Source organism: Hoplias malabaricus, chromosome Y, assembly GCF_029633855.1.
Source record: "Hoplias malabaricus isolate fHopMal1 chromosome Y, fHopMal1.hap1, whole genome shotgun sequence".
Taxonomy (NCBI): Eukaryota; Metazoa; Chordata; class Actinopteri; order Characiformes; family Erythrinidae; genus Hoplias; species Hoplias malabaricus.
In genome coordinates, this window is record NC_089820.1 from 83,308,262 (window position 1) to 83,329,581 (window position 21,320).

The 21,320-nt window shown below is 41.3% G+C and overlaps 1 protein-coding gene across 1 annotated transcript; it reads left to right on the forward strand.

Moving 5' to 3' along the window:
* Positions 1 to 1,413: 1,413 nt before the first annotated feature.
* On the forward strand, positions 1,414 to 21,223 carry LOC136677974 (kinesin-1 heavy chain-like). Its single transcript, XM_066655707.1, has 26 exons — positions 1,414 to 1,769; positions 7,874 to 7,961; positions 8,063 to 8,136; positions 9,288 to 9,392; positions 9,475 to 9,523; positions 9,657 to 9,712; positions 10,153 to 10,240; positions 10,479 to 10,603; positions 10,776 to 10,880; positions 11,041 to 11,186; positions 11,768 to 11,916; positions 13,110 to 13,309; positions 13,395 to 13,463; positions 13,869 to 14,075; positions 15,415 to 15,558; positions 15,963 to 16,151; positions 16,629 to 16,746; positions 16,852 to 16,907; positions 17,083 to 17,192; positions 17,283 to 17,384; positions 17,596 to 17,656; positions 17,777 to 17,848; positions 18,037 to 18,141; positions 18,238 to 18,454; positions 19,334 to 19,478; positions 19,799 to 21,223. Exons 1-26 carry the CDS (start codon positions 1,644 to 1,646, stop codon positions 19,800 to 19,802), a joined length of 2,910 nt encoding a protein of 969 aa, XP_066511804.1. The 5' UTR covers positions 1,414 to 1,643; the 3' UTR covers positions 19,803 to 21,223.
* The last annotated feature ends 97 nt before the right edge of the window (positions 21,224 to 21,320 follow it).

Below are 21,320 nucleotides of genomic sequence, written 5' to 3' on the forward strand. Positions count from 1 at the left end.
AGAAATATTGTTTAATATATATATATATATATATATGAGAAAAGTGATATATGTACAGCAAAGCAGACGTGGAGTAAATTACTCTTCCTTCCCACTAATGCTTCCTTACTGTCCATTTGTCCAAAGTTTAAAGTGTATGAAGGTGAATACGATCCTGAAACTTCCTGGAAATCAGGAAACAACAGATTCAGTTCCTCACAAACCCAGTTCTGATTCCAGATTTTCGTGTTATTATGTGTTATGTATGCGATTTAGTTGACTTAATATCTTTGGCTTTAAAGTACTCCCTATGCTATATGCCTCTGTGTTCTTTATTTATATCAAATTCAGATATAATCATTTTTACAACTGATATGATGACAGTTTAATTATTTATATGAATATATTTTCGCTGTACATTTTTTCATTCATTGTCTGTAACCCTCATCCAGATCAGGGTGGTGGTGGGTCTGGAACCAACCCGCAATCACAGGGCGCAAGGCAGGAGCACACCCTGGAGGGGGCGCCAGATCTTCACAGGGTGGCACACACTCACACATTCACTCACACACTCACACCTACGGACACATTTGAGTCTCCAATCCACCTACCAACGTGTGCTTTTGGAGCGTGGGAGGATACCAGAGCACCCAGAGGAAACCCACGCGGAGACGGGGAGAACACACCACACTCCTCACAGACAGTCACCCGGAGGAAACCCACACAGACACAAAGAGAACACACCACACTCCTCACAGACAGTGACCCAGAGGGAACCCACGCAGACACAGGGAGAACACACCACACTCCTCACAGACAGTCACCCGGAGGAAACCCACGCAGACACAGGGAGAACACACCACACTCCTCACAGACAGTCACCCGGAGGAAACCCACGCAGACACAGGGAGAACACACCACACTCCTCACAGACAGTCACCCGGAGTGGGTCCCTGGAGCTGTGCGACTACGACACTACCTGCTACGCCATTGTGCCACCCCTGAATTAAAATAGTTAGTAAGTAAGTAAATAAATAAATACAAATGATACAACAACAACAAAAGTGAATGGGGAAAATGAGGTGGAGTGGAAGAGTGTTGCTATTTCAAATCCATTAAGAAACAGTTCCATAAATCATGTTGTGATTTAATAATAAAGGGTGAAAAAGATAAACTTAAGAAAAATAATAGTGTTGTTCACTGCAACATTAACAAATTATGACTTCATAAACAACACATTACCCTTTTAATGTTATAAATGGATGATTACTGTTTATTAGCCAAGTTAAACATACTGAGGAAACGTGTTCTAGGTCGAGGATATGTTATTTAGATATTTACAATCAGAGAATTATGGAAGGTGTAATTTCACAGGGGTGTTCTAGATTTTGCCCCGTGGCCTGCGGTGGTGGGGGCGGTGACGTCAGGGCGGATTTAATAACTGCCCCAGTGACGGGGCACTGGAGCCGGCAGTATGGCGCCATATTGAGGGGAAAGTGACCGTATCCCGCCGCCCTCAGCGTCTCTCTGCGCGGACTGCGGATCCAGGACTCGGCAGCGGAGGCTGGATTTGATCGCGGCGGGTTTCTCTCGGTGCGGCGGCTCTCCGGAGGCTCGGTTGTCTCCGCCGTGATCTGTGTTTCTACGCTGTGTGATCGCGGAAGATGGCGGACCCGGCGGAGTGCACCATTAAAGTAATGTGCCGCTTCAGGCCCCTGAACAAATCCGAGGTGGAGAGAGGAGACAAATACATCCCCAAGTTTCAGGGCGAGGACACGGTGGTCGTCGGGGTGAGAGCACAGAGCCCCTGCTCGCTTTTCTTCTCTTTTCTCGGGTGGTTATTTTAATGTTTGTCTGGACCTGCGCTTCCTCTGGGCGTTTATCCTCAGCAGAGTTAAGCAGAACTTACCCAAACGAGAACTAACACACGTAAGGGTTCTAGTTATGTTCCACCTGCAGGACAGACACCTACGTCTACAGTTAATAATAATAATAGTAAACTGTAAATTAATGTCTTACTCGCCAGTCACCCTGATGTTAACTTACTGAATGATGGCATAAACATTACTGCTTTGTCTTCCACTGACCCGCTCTCACAAATGTCTACATTGACAAAGTAAACCGCCCCTTTAGGAAATATGAAGAGGGAATAATCGCCCCTGGAAGGTTAGCATAAATGCTAATGGCGTCCTTTATAATATCTTACCTTGGGTAACTATTTACAAAGTAAAAATGTTAGATATAGCAGTCGATAACTTCTAAATAACCTCCTCTTTTCAATTACGGTGCAGTTCTTGGTCTTGTTTTAGTGCTTTTGGACTTTATTCTCACCTGGGAGTGTAAAGAAATGAATGAATTGTAGTTGAGTTCAGCTGCGGCAGAGACAGGAACCAGAGGAAAACATCCACAGGACCGGGTTCTTTTGGCACTAATGTCGGGCACATCCCAAAACCATAATTGGACCTTTTGAAACTAGACTAATGGCCTACTACAACAAACAGCTGTCGTTTTCTGGTACCCGAGGTATTAGTAGGATGTAAAGGGGGAAAAACACCCTGTGTCGAGTTGGCTGTCCACCCACTTCGAGCTAATGTTAAAACCTAATTAACGTTAGTTTATTATAGTGACAGCATAAAGACTGCCGGGAATTTCTAAACAACGTCGTGTTTATAAACACCTCGTTGAATAGAATTATAAACCCAAGAGTGACCTTTGAAACGGCTCATTTTTAAAATGTACTCGTAGCATGCTAAACTCTCCTCCACAATAAGCGAGCTAGCCCGGCCAGCTGAGCAACGGCCGAGTCTCAAATCACACTCCGCTCCCTGCGTAGGGCCCATTGTAGATACGGAAATAACGGCTTATACCCCCAACAAGTGCACTAAACATTAACAGAATGACATAATATGCATTCCTATTAATACACACGTAACATGGCACCCTGTTTATTGTGTTAGGGCACTGTTTTGGTGAAGTATGCAGTGCACTACGTAGGGAGCACGGAGCCGTTGGAGAAGTAGCCGCTGTATGTGTTGTTTCGGTGTCTAACAGATTGAACAAACGTCAAATGCTAGCCTAAAACAGAAATCCTGTACAGCTCACAGTGTTTATAAAGAATAGTTTTCAACAAAACACACAAGGTGTATACCCTGAAACGTAACCCTTGCGCGAACAGTACGATTTGCAGGAGCTCCGCGGCCTCGGCCTGCAGTCTACCGCCTGTTTATCGCTAAGCGCCTCAGTCCGCCGAGTATTTCTCCTGATTTCCACAGGGCTGTTGTCTGTATGAGGACATTACAGCCACTGTGTAAATATATAACCCTCCCCACCCGTGTCTATAAAAGTCTCCTGACTTGATTAAGTTCCTGGTGAATGTTGAACGTGGCATTAGAAGTGTAGGTCATGTCCACCTTTTATAAATGTGCTAACTTTCAGGGACATGCTGATGACTTTTTAAAATGACAATAATTGTCTAGGTTTTAACACGGTTTATAATGTAGTTTACTTCAATGTTAAAGTATTACAAGGTATATTTAAAATGTTTTTAAAAGTGTGTTTAAATAGCAGTATTTGGGATCAGAATTTATAATTATTAAGTTTCAGGGGCCAATATTGTCTGGAATATACCACTTGTATCTCTAATGCAGCATGTTGTTGTATCATCATGTCCCTATGAACAGTGCTTAAAGTTGTTACGTAAAATTTGTTTGCTAAAACTTGGTTGTAGGGTGCCGTACTCTGTCAGGATGAACAGGACAAAGGAGGCTTGTTTGGAAAAAGGAAAAAAAAAAAAAGCCTAAAGTTTCACTTCTGATGTTTTTAATACATCCAGTGCTTTTGATTCAAATCTAGTTTCATTATGTAAAAGAATTGGGCTTTCAATAATCAGATCTATGTGCTTGGGGAAATGGTATGGAGCACAACCTACCTCTTTGAACTAGCTCACACATTTCCACCACAAATTTGAACAATTCCCCCAGACGTACAACAAACATACAGCTTTATAAACATGTACACTGACATGCTAAACGTCATGGAATAGCAATTGATTATGAAGTGGCATTACCTCGGGATGGTTTGGGAATATCCATATCTGTATAAATAGTGAGTGAGGTTTAACACTGAGCAGCCTGCTCATTGCAAGGTGACATGAATTATCAGAGTTCAAACAAGGCTTGATTGTGGCTGTTAGGTGTACAAGACATTCCACTTCCAAAACTGGGCATTTAATCATTCCTCAATCCACAGTGCCAAAGTCACGGTGTAGGAAACCCTCTATCCCAACCAGGCGATGTTGAGCCACGCTGTGTGGATAGCCCAATGGCGTGGTGTGTTATCCTGCAGGAATATCCCATACTGAAGGGTTACATTAGGTCAATGAAGTGGTCAGCAAGCAGTGAAACAGGCACCGGTCAATGACGGTATGCTAGTCTTTCCTTCTCTCTGTCTCCCTCTCTCTGCTCATGGCAGAGGCATCTGCAATCATTTTACACAACGGAGAGAACACCAAATGTTGAAAATCATAAACCGAAATGAGGATATTGCACTATAGGTGGTTAATACTGACTTATTTGTGCTGTTTCAGAGCTCTTAAGGTGGAAATATCTCCAAACTTGGAGTATAGCTTACTGCGTTACCGACAGTGCTACAAAAATAAACAGCGTGAGTTATAAATGCGTTTCTGTGGTAATTCAAACAGTGAATAAAAACTTAGACAAGTTACAAACAACAGCCTTAAACACACCATTCCACCTTTAATAGATGTAGAGTTTTGAGCTACGTTTCCCCACAATTGTAGATGTTCCTTTTAAGAAACCGTCATAGCACCTTTTATTTTTAAGTGTGTATGTTTAATGTGGACAAAGAAGTAAGGTACGCCTAGGCTCAGGGTGCCACTCTAAGAAAGTCTGGTGCAAAGTAGGCCCATGTCCTATTCCTCCTCTGTCCACTGCCAGGCACAGAGAGTCGTACAAAAGCACAAGACCCTGGCTCTATCTTCAGACAGCAGGTAGAAGCTGAAGAGCTCTCCTCAGAGCCGCTCTGTCCTCACTTCTCCTTTGTGGAGAAGTGCTGAAAGCCGTTTCAGAACCTGGGAGAGAGACAGGGCTTACTGCTCCTACACGATAAACACCACAATCTACAATCGAAAAAGCATGTCCCGCTTGTGAAGTTATCGTAGGTGACCTCACTATGCTTTGAAGAATGTTCTTGGAGAGAAGAAACTGTTGCTTGAGTAATCAAACCATTTTATTAACGATGTACTATTGTTGTTGAACTAATGACAATACACAACACTAAGCCTGTGTCTGAATATGCTTACAGTCCAAATAAACTCATAATCTCATCTATCATGAGGGCAGCATTCAAGTTAAAATTTAGTTTAAATATATTAATGTTGACAAAGCCAGTAGGCTTATGTTTTATAGTGATGTCATGTTTCTTGGACATTTTTATACTGTTCATATCGATATCGGAATGATATCGTATCGACCGAAATTAAGAAATATATCGTGATATAAACCTTGGCCGACTCGTCCAGCCTAAGGTCAAAACCCTATGGTGGTGTTCGCGTGTAACCAGCTCTACACACACTTCCGTTAAACATAGAAACAAAGCTTGTAACAGATAAACAGGTAGCTTTCTCCAGAGTCGCTCCCCGTCTCTGGAATCCAGCAGACAAACTCTCCGTCTGCGTTCAGGTCCCTGGCATTCAACTTCCCAGCACATGTTCCCTTTGTTAGGGTCTGTCTGCTTTGTCTATATTAACATACTTTTATAAATGTAGTTATTTCTTCCTCTTCTAATATCACAAACAATATCACCACTTGGGTTCCCTCCTTGGGATTTGCAGTTTGACAACCACTGACCTGAGCAAACAGTTCCTATGCCTCTGGGGGCCACGAGGTCTGGGCACGGTTAGTGTGATGTGTGTAGTTGTCCTGGAGGGTGTCTGTGGAAAGCTTATTTATTGGGAAACTCCCTTTTTAGAAACTAAAGCCTATTTTTAAGAAGCCATTTGTGGACAGAACGTAATCAAACGGGTTGATACTTGATGATGGACATGGAAAATTAAGTTGAAATTGTTCATGTAGTGATATCTGTACGTTTTAGTGTCCCATCATGCTATTTAAGCTCTTGAATTTGCATACTTGATTAGTAACCTTGATCTTGGTTCAATAATGGATAAATTATTCAGTAACAACTCTGATACTAAGATACACGCTGTGTGGAATTCAAGTCCGGACCCCACACATCAAGCTTTAAGAGCTATCGTTGACTTTGAGAAGGAAGAAATGGTTGTAGGACTCGAGTGTGTGAATAAACCCGGTCTTTTTATTGGTCATGGGTTGGTTTGTTCTTTCACAGCGTCAGCTGAGTGTCCTCATTAAATATCAGCAACCAATCAAAGCCTGCAGGTTGCTTTATATAACCCATGAGCTTTGCCCAGGAGGAAGAACAAGAAAGTTCAGTGGTGGGAGTTGCTTCACTGTGAAAGTAAACCCTTGTGTGCTGATGTTAGTGGGAAAGGAGAAAACAAGGTCTTATTGCGATTTCCCCTCAGAAATAAAGATACGTATAATGCAAAAATTGAAGTGATGGGTTTCCCTGGGGCGCTGGTTAATGGTGTAGGCATTGCAGGATTTTAAAGGAACGCTAGGTAAGATTTGGACTCATTGCTCCTGAGGCTCCCCATAGTGTAATTCATAGCTACAGCACTATTCTGAAATGATAGCTGAGGGTAGAACGGTGGTGTGGTTTCCTACCCTCCTCCAAAAGCTATGCAGTGCAGTTTCTGCAGTGCTTAGCCCAGTGTAGAAAAGACACATGCTGTATTCTCCTTTTTATAGCTCAGTGGATCATCACAATGATTTTAAAACTGTAATTTTAAGCTAAAAATATTACTTAGTGTTCCTTTAAAAACAGCACAGTTGTGTTTACATTGAAAGCACTGCAGTGATATCAATAATCAGTTAATCAGTTTATAAATGGGGGGTGTAGTGGACTTTTTTGTAAACCTCAAATCTGTTGTATTTGCTGTTTGAAATTCAGCTGGATCATTTTTTAAGGAAGTGAGCAGATATTAAAAATTATTATTATGATTATGCTGCCATAAGTTGGTGGAGTTTGAACTGTTAATGTGGTTAACACATGACTGCAAATGTAAACTGTGATTAGCATTTGTTTAGATGTAGTACTGTGTCTAAATTATGATACATTAATACAACCTTAGCATCTTCTGAATTTAGATTACTGAACTTATTAATTAATTAATTAATGTCCAGTGTGTGGAAGTTGCTCTTGAAAGTGCTGTGGAAAAGGTTTGTGTGAGGCAGGCTCTGAAAAACATAGGAAATATGCTAATTCCCATTGGATTTCAGGATCACGTGACACCCGCTGCTCAACCTGTATCTAATTAAGGAAGTAAAAAGGCGTCACTGTCCAATTAAAAACATGTATCTCCATAAATAGTAACTTTACAGGAGAAAGGGGGGGGGGGGGGGGCTTCTTAATTTTCAGTGAAAGTCAATGTGTAAATATTTTGTAGTGTTTCTATTGGTTCATTCAACATGAAATTTCCACACAGTGTGATGGAGATGCATGTTTTTCATCATCATTAAACTCCTTGGGATTAAGTTGATGGGTGTTTTCAAATTAGACTTGGGTCTAATTCCGTATAGGATCTCTAAGTCTGATCTTATTTTCTTTCATGATGATCTTGTTTAAAACCTTCATTCTTGCTGCATGATTGTTTCTGTTACTGCTTCAGGATAAAGAACAAATTTGAACTAGTGAGGAGGGGAAAAGATATTACAAAACCACTTAAGAGAAGTGTGTGTGTTTCTGTGGTCCCTACTTATCGTGTGTGTGTGTGTGTGTGTTCGTTCTCTTGTAGGGTAAACCATACGTATTTGATAGAGTTCTCCAGTCCAACACAACTCAAGAGCAAGTATACAACACTTGTGCTCAGAAGATTGTCAAAGGTATTGTTCCCACCAAACACCTCATTGGACTTGAATGTATATTCCATTTGGCCTGTATTATAAAGGTCAGAACTATAAATACGATCTTCCTGTGATTGCAGATGTTTTGGATGGCTACAATGGAACCATTTTTGCCTACGGACAAACGTCTTCAGGCAAAACCCACACAATGGAGGTAAGAGATGGAATTGTTTAATATTTTAAAGAGGAAATGGTCCTCACTTGATTTGTTTTTCTTAGATGTCTAACGTTAAATTTGCCTAAAGGCTAGGCACCACTTAATGGACCTCCATGAATATTTCACATTATTGTAGTTACTGACAGATATAAGTATGAATTAAAATGAAAATAGCAGCTTAATTTGCTTTAAAACTGACAATTTTATTAAATTGACGGAAAAACCCGAGCTCTCTACGGAAATTCTCGAACGCGACCGTGACGTCACTGGTGGACAACAGCTGAACAACGCCGCGGTAAAACACCGTTATGACCGACTGTTATGACAGTATCTAGCTAAATAACCAACATTATTCATGACAATAGCCTAGCAATAAGCTAAACTCAAATGTAGAGGTACCGTTATTCTTGTAAATGTGAGCGAAGTCGAACTCGAATTCATCCGACACTATAAACCTCCGTAATGCAGCTACGTAGCCGAGTATAATCTGAGCCACCGAGTTTAGCGAGTCAAGCTAACGTTAACTAACACCAACTAAAACAGGCGAAGTGAGTGTCCTTACCCTGTTTACCTCCATGTTACAGAGGCTCTTGAACACCTTTCGTTGGTGTCCTTACATGCCCATATTGTTGGAAAAGCGCCAGTGAAATGAGCTACAGATAACGGAGTGAGCGGATGGTCCTTTCCAAAGTGCCCGTTTAAAGTGGACAAATTTAGTCCATTTTCTGGATATTTTGGGATCTTTGGGCCATTTGTTCACAGATGTCCCACTGTACATTGAATGATTGCAGCCAAAAACAACACACCTTTTCGTCATTTTGCATTAAATTAAGTGCAGCTTCTAGAGTTGTTGTCCACCATCTACGTCACAGGCAAGACGCCTATTAGAGTTTCCCAACACCATTGGGGGGGGGACCAACGGTCTTTTAAACCTTATTCCTTGAATTAGTAAGAAATAACATGTTTTCTGACTATCAATAAACACAAGTTAGGAACTCAAACTCCACTGTATTCATTTGTTTGACACTTTCATAGAGCTGCTGCTTAGCCTTTAAGAGCTTGATCGTGTTGGGGAGGAGCACAGGTAAACTGTTCAGAGCTGGCCTTTGCATTTTTATGTTCCAGTCTGTTTCTTTCTTTTCTTACAGGGTAATCTCCATGACACAGACTCAATGGGAATCATTCCCAGAATAGTGCAGGACATTTTTAACTACATTTACTCCATGGATGAAAACCTGGAGTTCCATATCAAGGCACGTTCACCTCCTTCCCCTCCTTTCTCTCTCTCTCTCACTCACAAATTTATATATATTATAACATCTACTCTTTTTACAGGTTTCGTATTTTGAGATTTATTTGGATAAGATCCGGGACCTTTTGGATGGTAAGCCTTTTTTTTTTCTTGACCTTTTCTCATTTTTAAAAAGCTGTCGTTGCCAGATCATATAAAATTGCAATAAATTGCTTTTTATGAGTTTTGTTTTCTCACTCTGTCTCTGTTTGATTTTTTGTCTCAGTGTCAAAGACTAACCTATCTGTACATGAAGACAAAAACAGAGTTCCCTACGTCAAAGTAAGTCTTCACACTGCGAATCGGTTCCCATATTTCACGTGACCAACTCTCTGTGAAAATGAGGAACGCTGTTGAAACTACAATATATGAGGAATTTGGACATTTTTTTTTTCCCCTTTTAAGTTTCACTTTACTATTTTGAAACTTTTTTACATTTTTTTACTTTGACTTTTCATACAAAATGAGCAGCTGTTTTTGAATTCTGCTTTTTCATTTCTGTAGAATGACAGATTAGCCGTCTACAGTTGTTTATATATAGACTCTATTACCTGGAGAGTCAGTGTATTTTTAAACAATTAAAGAATACCAGATCACATTTATAACCTATAAACTACTCTTGGCTATGGTTAATATTCAGTTTACAGTAACATGCTTGTAATACGTTGTTTTCTTATCTTTTAAAATGTTAGTGAGTTAACTTTGTTGTGATGTAATTTCAGGGTTGCACTGAGAGATTTGTTTGTAGCCCAGAAGAGGTGATGGACACCATTGATGAGGGCAAATCAAACAGACATGTAGCAGTGACAAGTATGAAAACACACACACACACACACAGAGTTGCTGTTGAAACCAAAGCTTGTATCTCCAAACTTGTAACAGTAGATGGAAAGAGACAGTCTTAATGAAAATGGAAATGAACACCACCCATATTTATTCCAAGTAACTTTTTCACTTGGCCTGACCACTATACTATTTACTTATTTTTGTTTTAGTATACGTTATGTGTAAAATGTGTATTTATTCCACCTTGTTGTCTTTGTGTCAGACATGAATGAGCACAGCTCCCGGAGTCACAGCATCTTCTTGATAAATGTAAAGCAGGAGAACACTCAGACAGAGCAGAAACTGAGCGGTAAACTTTACCTGGTTGACCTGGCAGGTAGTGAAAAGGTACGGTGTGAGAGGAAGGGTTTGAGGTTTATTTAATTTTCAAGTTCATTTTCCAGCATCAGGTTAAAGGTCTTTTGAAAGACCTTCAGTCTGTTTGTTTACTGTTGTGTTAAGACTAATATCTCGCACAAAGGCTGGTCTCTGGGTGTTAAACTCTGGGTGTTTTTGACAGGTCAGTAAAACAGGAGCTGAGGGTGCAGTTTTGGATGAAGCCAAAAACATCAACAAATCTCTGTCTTCACTGGGGAACGTTATCTCTGCTTTGGCAGAAGGATCGGTCAGTCTTGCACCCGGACACTTCTACACGGGCTTAAACATCCTTCATTTCTGTGAAGTTCAAGATTAGTTTGAAGAGTCTAGAGATGCGTATTCTGTCTGTTGTTGTTTGAAGAACATTGTCTGATCTCTCTCTCTCTCTCTCTCTCTCTCTCTCTCAGACATATATACCCTACAGAGACAGTAAGATGACGAGGATCCTGCAGGACTCTCTGGGTGGCAACTGCAGAACCACAATTGTCATCTGCTGTTCCCCTTCAAACTTTAACGAAGCGGAGACTAAATCAACACTCATGTTTGGACAGAGGTACAAAAACATGTGCACAAACTAACACAGAACATGTGGCACTTTTCCACTGCATGGTACCTACACTACTTGACTCTGCTTGCCTTTTGGAACCTAGTACCTGGTTCTCTTTCAACTACCACAGCTCCCTTCCAAAATGTAGCTGGTGATGTCACAAAACTGTCACTATCTGAGGCAGCAGGCTTTGAAAACTACAGCATCGGTGGCGGAAACGTTAAGCATTTGCTCTCTGTATATTCAAGTGTTGATTTTGTTTTTGGGACTGAACACAGCTTGGCCACACATCATTTCAGACAGATCAGTATAGATTTTCCGTTCCTTGTTGCACTGTCCAGCTCTTGCTGGGTTCCCTTTGTTCACATTTTAGTCCCTGCTTGGCTCGCTTGGAACAATGAGGTTCCAGATACCAATGTCCAGATTTGCCAGGAAACGGAAAAGCAAAAATCTGAGTAGAGTCAGGTCGAGTAGTGTAGATACCATGCAGTGGAGAGTCGACGTCTGTACATGTAATTCGTTATGATGGGTAACGGAAATAAAAGCCTGAAGTTAAATCACTTCATTCATGTGTCTTTTGTTTCCAGGGCAAAGACGATTAAGAACACAGTGTGTGTGAATGTGGAGCTGACAGCAGAACAGTGGAAGAAGAAATATGAAAGAGAGAAGGAGAAAAACAAGGCCATGCGTAACACCATCACGTGGCTGGAGAATGAACTCAACCGATGGAGGAATGGTGAGAAATGCATGTGTTAAACAGTAACACAGTTGTACACAACAACAAAAAAACCCAGTATATTCATCTCTAATATAAAATGAGCTACAAATTGGGGTTGTTAATGTAAAATTACATGTTCCTGTTGCTTAGAAATCTCTACAATCACGGCTGTTTCTGTGGTAGGTTTAGCAACAACCGTGCTCACTGATTCTGCTTTTCGTACAATCAGCTCATACAGATTTACATACAGTACACAGGAGCCATAATGCTTTGAATACAATTTGGAAAGGTGCAATATAATGAGGATGATTCTATAGATCTGTTGAAGAAGATTTTGATGCACCCTTGACATTAGGTCTATTAGGCAGTTGCTTTTGAATACAGAGTTCATGGCATGGGTTACTAATGGGTGAGACATGAGCTAGTTCAAATCCTTCATTAGAAGGTTTTGCAAATCTGGACATAGTGGTTCTGCCCTAAAACCTACAGCGCTCCCTGAGTAGGCACTGACTCCGTATGCGGCTGTTTAAGTCGGCAGCTCTCTGACGGTCGTCTGTCCTCGTGAGGCGGATTATTGAGACGATGTAGTTAGAGAGCAACCGGTGTTTACTTCCCTCAGCAGCCAGCATCGCCTCTGTGTTTCAGCGCGGTGGATTCAACTCCATGTTTTTAATCACGATTTTAATTATTGCCCTGGGAGAAGAGCAGTTGTGCTTGCGTTGCATTATGGGATTGCTGGAGGTTGTGGGTTCGAGTCCCGCTTCAGGTGACTGTCTGTGAGGACTGTGGTGTGTTCTCCCTGTGTCTGTGTGGGTTTCCTCCGGGTGACTGAGGAGTGTGGTGTGTTCTCCCTGTGTCTGTGTGGGTTTCCTCCGGGTGACTGAGGAGTGTGGTGTGTTCTCCCTGTGTCTGCGTGGGTTTCCTCCCGCGCTCCAAAATCACGTTGGTAGGTGGATTGGAGACTCAAAAGTGTCCGTAGGTGTGAGTGTGTGTCGCACTGTGAGGCCCCCATCCAGGGTGTGTTCCCGTCTAGTGCCCAGTGATTCCAGGTAGATGATGAACGAATGTTTGTGTAGTTAGCACTCTGACCTACATGTTTACAGTAATTGTGTTGGAATATCATTTAAAATAAGGAGTGTATTGGACTTTGGTATGAAAATGTGTGACTGTCATGTGAGTATACATACTGTATGTGTGTCTGTGTTGATCAGGGGAGTCTGTGCCTGTGGAGGAACAGTATGATAAAGAGAAAGCTAACATGGAGGCTCTGGTTCTGGATAACGTCGTGAATAATGACAAACCAGCCTCCACGCCAGGAGTGCCCGCGGTTCCTGGAGTCCGCCTTACTGATGCAGAGCGAGACAAATGTGAGGCAGAGCTCTCTAAACTCTACAAACAGCTGGATGACAAGGTAGGCACACTCTACATCTACACAGATCAACATGTGGGTTTCCTCCAGATATTCACCATGCTCTGATCCTTCTCTCTCTCTCCAGGATGATGAGATTAATCAGCAGTCTCAACTGGTGGAGAAACTCAAACAACAAATGCTGGATCAGGAGGAGGTTGGCGTTTTTTCTTTCTTTTGAGTTTTACAGAAGATTTTCACTAGAGGGTTTGACTGATCTATAGCAGGAATCAGGAGCTGTACGGGAGTGGGTTTTTATTTACATGTGGAAATGTGTTGCTTAGAATCATTGTGTTTTAGTTTTGTGACTGATCATACGACAGGAAATGAGCTCGTGTTGATTAATCAGTCATTTAAATAAGGACTTCTTGTGGTTGATTGGAATGAAAATCTGTTTTTTTTCTTATTCGTGATCCCTGATCTATTCTCAGAATTTGCTCTTTTAACTAAATTGTCATGTTAAAGGTTCCCATGATGCTTGGTGCATGTGGAGTAAATCAAATCAAGTGTTCGTTTTTGGTTTGATTTGAAATTAATCTGTGTGTGCGTTTTCTCGTCACAGTTGTTAGCCTCGTCGCGGCGGGACCACGATAATCTGCAGACAGAGCTGACTCGCCTGCAGCTGGAGAATGAGGCGTCTAAAGAGGAGGTGAAGGAGGTTCTGCAAGCGCTGGAAGAGCTCGCCGTCAACTACGACCAGAAGAGCCAGGAGGTGGAGGACAAGGCCAAGGAGTTTGAAGCCCTCAGCGAAGAGCTGAATCAGAAATCCGTAAGAGACTTTTCTGCTTGTGAGAGGGTTGGAGTTTGGTGTTTCTTTAAACTGCCTCAAAAGTAGCACCACATGCATCACATACATCCTTCAGAGTTAGCCATAGGATCAGTGTTACTGCAGCAGAATTAAATATATGTATTTTAAATTTTATTTGTGTTTAATTCATTTAGTTTTCTTTATTTCCCCCCGTTTTCCTGAACTGGTTAGTGAATTCTAGAAGTGTGTTATGTAAGTGCAATTATTTGACGTTGTACAATGAAATGTCATCTGCTTTTAACCCATCTGTGGCAGTGAATATACACACACACACTAGTGCACTAGGGGCTGTGAACACAAGCCCAGAGCAGGGAGGGGGGCAGACATCCCTGTCGCCAGGGAGCAGTTGTTGGTTCTGTCCCTCAATCCTCGGCCGTGGATTGAGGAAGAGGACAGTGCTGTTCCTTCACTCCCACCGCCCCCAGTTTTCCTGCTGCTCGTGGGAATCGAACCAACAACATTTCAGCCCTCTGCTCTACGCCAGCTTACAATAATTATGTATTGGTTCAGAACAGTACACTATGTAAAACAGTATTTGGAACCTAAGTCTCCCTTTATATTGTGTCTCTAATAACTGTAGTTACACATGAACAACGTATACAACAACAATGTAACGACTGATGAATTCATACCTGTTACAGATGGATTATTGTAGTAAAGCTAATGTAATAACGTGTATCAACTTCAGTTTTGCCTTTTGTAATTACACAAGTGGACCTTCATAATTGTAACAGCGTATTCTCATTCATGTAAATACACACACATAATAACATATGCGTAATTACATTAGTAAATAGTAGTTTTTTGTAGAGAAGCTTTCTTTTGTAAAGAAGCCTTTACTATTATTGAGATAATATTAATGTTTTTGTTGAGACGTTGTAACCAGTTTCAGCTTTAAACCTTTCTGTAATGTGAGAGTACAGCGGATGTCCGTTAATTCACAATGTCACATTTCTAAAATTATGTATGTGTTAAAAGGCAAAACTGAAGTTGATACACGTATAATTACACAAGCTTTACTACAGTAATCCATCTGTTACAGGTACTAATTAATCAGTAGTTCCACTGTTGCTGCATGTGTTGTTAATGTGTAACTACAAAGTTATTAAAGACATTTCATATAAAGTGGGACCGAAGTTTCATCATCTTTTGAAACTACCCTGTCAGTTGTATCCTAATGTCTCAGCTTGGGGGCGTATACACGTTTACCAGCCCGTTTTAATGATAGAGAAATGACCGCAGAAGTTTCTTAGTATTTAACTTCCAAACACTGATTCCTCTTTCTCAATCACGTTCTCAGAGCATCCTGACATCCATAGACTCAGAGCTGCAGAAGCTGAAGGAGATGACCAATCATCAGAAGAAGAGAACGACTGAGATGATGTCATCGCTGCTTAAGGACCTGGCTGAGATTGGAATCGCTGTGGGCAGCAATGATGTTAAGGTGAACATGACTCGGTTCCTTCTGTCCTGAAATGTTTGGGCCGATACCAAAGTCATTCGATAGACAATGGATTATGTGACGTAGAGTATATGATGATTAATTAAAATGTGCTTTTACCAACTAATAACTAGAGCAGGTGTGTTGAGCTCCAGCTGCTGAATCTCTCTTTTTCTGTTTCATTAAAGGAAATTATAAACCTCCCACAGAACGGCCAAAATAATAATGAATTGATTGAAATTGAAAAGTAAAAAGTATCCGTTTGTCACTTTTTCATATTTGATGATTGTCCGAGGCTTCGTATTTATGAACGTTACATTTCTGTAATTCTACGCTTGTACCTCACTTCAAGCTCAGGAAGACTCGCACATTCTGACTGTCTTCGTTTTCTGTTTGTGTGTTTACAGCAGCACGAGGGCAGTGGATTGATTGATGAGGAGTTCACTGTCGCCAGGCTCTACATCAGCAAGCTGAAGTCTGAGGTGAAGACCATGGTGAAGCGCTGTAAGCAGTTGGAGAGCACCCAAGCAGAGAGCAACAAGAAGATGGACGAGAACGAGAAGGAGCTGGCTGCTTGTCAGCTGCGCATCTCTCAGGTAACAAACACCGTCCTTGTCGTCGTCATCCTCCTCCTCATCTTTTAGTTTTTGTGTCCTAGAGTTTCTGTGCGATGAGTACGACGAGGTGAATTCAGTAAATTGAATTCAAGTAAAACTTTTATTGATGATTTGAAATGAAGGTAATAAATGGGTCGTTACTGTGCTGAGATGAACGAGAGAGCAGAGGAAAGTTCTACAAAATGAATCAAAGTTTTCACATCTAAACTGAAACAAAGTGCACACAAATGAAGAATGTATTGTCAGCGCATATCATTTTTGGTTAAATTCACTCTTAATTAATGCATCATGTGTCTAATGATGACAATGTGTGAGGTTCAGGAAATAAGAAAGGGTTTTATACTTGTATTAGCTTCAAATGTGAAGAAAATTCTGAATGTTATTACGCTATTTTATGGTCCAAATTCCCATGTGACTCATTCACTGTGTGTCTTCCCTGATTTTGTCGGCCTCTAGCATGAGGCGAAGATAAAGTCTCTGACAGAGTATCTGCAGAATGTGGAGCAGAAGAAGAGGCAGCTGGAGGAGAATGTGGATTTACTCAATGAAGAACTGGTCAAAATCAGTGCTCAAGGTACTAACTGTCTGTGTCTTTCTCTGTCTCTCTCTCTCTCTCTTTCTCTCTGTTTCTCTCTCTCAGCTGAAATAATGTTTGTAATCTTATCACTTGTGTGTGCAGAGAAAGTCCACGCTCTGGAGAAAGAGAACGAAATACAGAGCACCAACGAGGTGAAGGTAAGGAATTTCATTTCCATCAAATTTGCTGAAAAAGACAATTTCTCTACAGCCGGACTTGGTCCAAATGCTGTTGTGAGTTCCACGATGTTAGTTCTGGTGAACTTTGTGTTCACTTGTTGTTTATGACATTTGCTTCAGTCGTGTATTCTGCTTTGTTTCTGTGCACCTGTAGGAGGCAGTAGATAAACAGATTCAAAGCCATAGAGAGGCTCATCAGAAACAGATCAGCCACCTGAGGGATGAACTGGACAGCAAGGAGAAATTAATCACAGAACTACAAGAGTATGTCTGTCTGTCTCTCTCTCTCTCATATACTTGCATGAATGACTGCCACTTCAATGAATTTTAATCTCTCTCTCTCCTTCCCCACAGTCATAATCAGAAGATCATGTTGGAGCAGGAGCGACTGAGAGTCGAACATGAGAAAGTCAAAGCTGCTGATCAAGAGAAGAGTCGGAAATTACACGATCTCACGTATGATCTCAGTGTTGACAACAAATTAGTACACACACACCCACTCTGCTACATTAAACTGGCCTTGTAGGCCTTCATTTAAAGTAGAGAGGACAGAGTGCAGACCCTAACCCTAGCTTCATGAACACCTGGATATTGTCAAAGTGCCAGTATTATGTTATATGTACAACATTTTAAGGTCAACTACTAAAACCTCTGTGATGGGTAACAGGGTGATGCAGGACCGTAGGGAGCAGGCCAGGCAGGACCTGAAGGGTTTGGAGGAGACAGTGGTGAGTTTGTTTTTACCCTTCAGATTTCTGAAAAGACAAACAAAAGAGTAAGCTAACTGTAGTCAGTTTGATGCTGTCGCTAATAAAATTGTTTACTTTTTTTTTCTCTTCCCCTTCTAGGCCAGAGAACTGCAGACTCTACACAACCTTCGGAAGCTGTTTGTTCAAGACCTCGCCACCCGGGTGAAAAAGGTACTAATGCTGCAAAGGTTATGATTCAAGTGCCATTCTTGCCCACATCAGTCACTCTCTCCATGCTTCATACCACTAACACACGAGTGAATGGGATGACGTTATTAGTTTCATTTTTATTCAGTGTTAATTTGAAGTGTAAAGTGTTATCAGATTGTTACTGTAATGGATTGTCTGTATTTACTCAGAGCGCTGAAATGGACTCTGATGACACAGGGGGCAGTGCAGCACAGAAGCAGAAGATCTCCTTTTTGGAGAACAATCTTGAACAACTCACAAAGGTTCACAAGCAGGTAAATGTAGTAACAGAGAAGCTTGTTAAATAGCAAACACAACCTACGGCGCCTCATTTTGAAACCTCTCGTTTCTTTCCTTCTTTCTTTAAACAGCTGGTGCGGGATAATGCAGATTTGCGCTGTGAGTTGCCCAAGCTGGAGAAGCGTCTCCGGGCTACAGCAGAGAGGGTAAAGGCTCTGGAGACAGCGCTGAAGGATGCCAAAGAGAATGCAGCACGGGACCGCAAACGCTACCAGCAGGAGGTAGATCGCATCAAAGAAGCTGTGAGAGCAAAGAATATGGCCCGCCGCGGACACTCTGCACAGATCGGTGAGTTTACGGGTTCACACTTGTCCCTGTGGGTGGGGCTTTTTCTTGTTTGGGTCTGTGTGTTTACCCCAGAGAAAGTTTTAAATACACACCACCCAATTTCTAGAGATTAAGTGATTTACACAAGAGTCACCAGAAAGTAGAGTCTCTGATGCCAAATGAAAAACGTTTGTATTGATCTGTCAGTGTCTGTGTGTGTACTATATTTTTCAGTTTTTGGTGACCACCCAAAAAAGACTTGGAATGATAATTTGGAAACGGGTATTAGCCTGTATGGGTACTCAGTTCAGTCCATAAGCATAATCTTTCCATAAATTATATGCAATAATTCCATATTTAGAAGAGGGCTTAGGAAAGGTTGGAAGGAAAACTGGGGGCGTTGGGAGTGAAGGAACAGCACTGTCCTCCTCCTCAATCCACAGCTGAGGGGCCCTTGAGCAAGGCACCAAACCCACAACTGCTCCCCTGGGGCGGCTGCCTGCTGCTCTGGGTGTGTTTTTCCAGCCCCGTGTGTGTGTTCACTGCCAGAGTGATTCATTTCTATGTGTGTGTGCGTTCATGAACAAAAAGTTATGTAGTTAATGGAGTTTAACAAACAGCTCATCTGCCTCTTAGAAATGTTTCCTAAAGAATTAACTTCCACATTATGTTCATCTTTAACTTACATACGTCTGTTTTCTAAGATTATTAAGTGTTATACACTGTGAGAGTGACGTATACACCATTGTAGACTAGTGTTAACTGTGATTACGCATCCCAAAGCCAGACTGATGTAATAAAACATACGCACATCACAAGATAAGGATCTTTCTCTGTGGTTACTTGTGCTGTTCTAAAAGGAGCTCTGTTAACATAGACACTCCCTCTCTCCTCTCTCAGCTAAACCCATCCGCCCAGGACAGCCCCCCGTAGCCTCTCCCACACACCCTAACGTAGTCCGTGCAGGAGGAGGGGGCAGCAGCCTCTTCCAGAACAGCCAACCAACGTCTATCAGAGGGGGTGGAGTCAACAAACAGGAAAAGAGGTTTGTGAAATTAGATTTTAAAAGCATTGAAATATCATTTTTATTTTTTAAAAGTGACTAAATGTTCTTGGCTTCGGGCTCGTTGACCTCATGCTCTTGTTCTGTTGGCAGTACTTTCTGTGTAAGCTCTTGTAGGAGCAAAGTGAAAGTTTTCACGTTCCTGAATTATGAAAAATGCTTTGAAATAAGTTGGTTTTTTGGCACAGAGGGATTTTAATTTTTTTATGGCTACAGTGTAATGGGAAATACAGGAATTTAGTCAAAAAATAGATCAGATTTGTTTGGCGAATTACAGTTTTCTTTCTTTCTTTTTGTTGTAGTTGAAGACTTGGACTATGCTTGCTCACCACAGATGATGGCGAATGCAGATATCACCATGGAACACTTTCATTCCATTAACACGGTCCCTTCCACATGCATCTGAGGGAGGAGTTTTAAATATTAATATTAATGAGCTCTACAGTTCAGCTACCTTTCTTTTACCCCTGTCAGAAACTATGAATTGTTTTATGAAAACACACTTGTACACACACACACACACACTAAAACACATTCAGAAACAGAAGAGGCAATTCAAAGCAACACCACAACCCTGAAAAGTAATCTTGAATGTACCTAGGTTAATTAACTAAAAATCTCTCTCTCTCTCTCTCTCACCCACCCACCCATAATGTACGGCAAATTTGAGGCCAAACGTTATTGATCACACACATCTCTGCACTCACTGTTCCACTACATTCAGTGACCTTGTCCGACTCGGTCTCTTCTGATCTGAGTGATGTTTTAGCTTCTGGAACTCAGAAGGCGTTTGGGGAGAAAAGAAAAGTCACAGCACTGTTCACTCGGAAATGTAATAGATTTGTCTTCGTGAATCAGATCTTTGTATTTACCACTACAGTCCCAGCTGTACATAGAAGGCGTCTGTAACAGTTCTGTCAAAGCAGATGATGGTTAATGGTTTTTACTTTGTAAGAAATTAATTTAATTATGATTTTGTTTTTTTGTTTTTTTTTTGGGTGGGGGTGGATGGTTTGGGGAGGGTGAGACTGGTAAGGACTCTAGTGGGGTGTAGTCGGACTCAGACTCGATAGGCAAACACGGTTAGATTAGTTTTAAACACAATTTTAAAAGCGGAGGTTTATGGTTTGTTGTGAAGTAAAGATGATGTCCTGTGTAGTGGAATGTGCAATGATTCTTACAATGAAATGCCTTCGTTAAAAAAAACAAGAAAACGTAGGTCCTCAAAGCATCTGTTTTAGGTCTTTTTTTCGTTTTCTTTTCTTTTTAAAACTAAAGATATCCAAGATGAGTTGAATGTGACCTGCCTCTGTTACCGATCAGCCAGTTGGTTTAGCAGAAGCATTTAAAACGAATTAAATCTTTGTCAAGACCTCAACCAGGAGTTTAAGGACCTTACTGTTTACTCTAAAGATAAACATGCTCAATTCGAACGACACCATGAATCTAGGGAAGGTGGACATCATCTTGCCTATAAGCTTTGCATAGCCATAAGCGTCTAACGACGTAAACACTTCATGATATCACTGAAACACAGCATAAATATTTCTCAACTCTGCTTACGGGGACTTGAAATGAGTAGCTAGCTAACGTTAGCTAGGTAGCTGTGTTTTCTGTGTTCATATTGACACTCTTGGCTGGTTTATGCCTTTCAGCAATATCTTAACTAGAATACTGCCTGTGTATCGGCCCGAGATATTTGACTTCCGTCTGATTACAGATATCCGCTCTCTCGTGGAATGGGGTCACAATATTTTGCATTAAGCTTGGAGAAAATTAGCTGCTTTTTTATTCCTGTGTAAGAGTAACTCCATCAGTGATTGA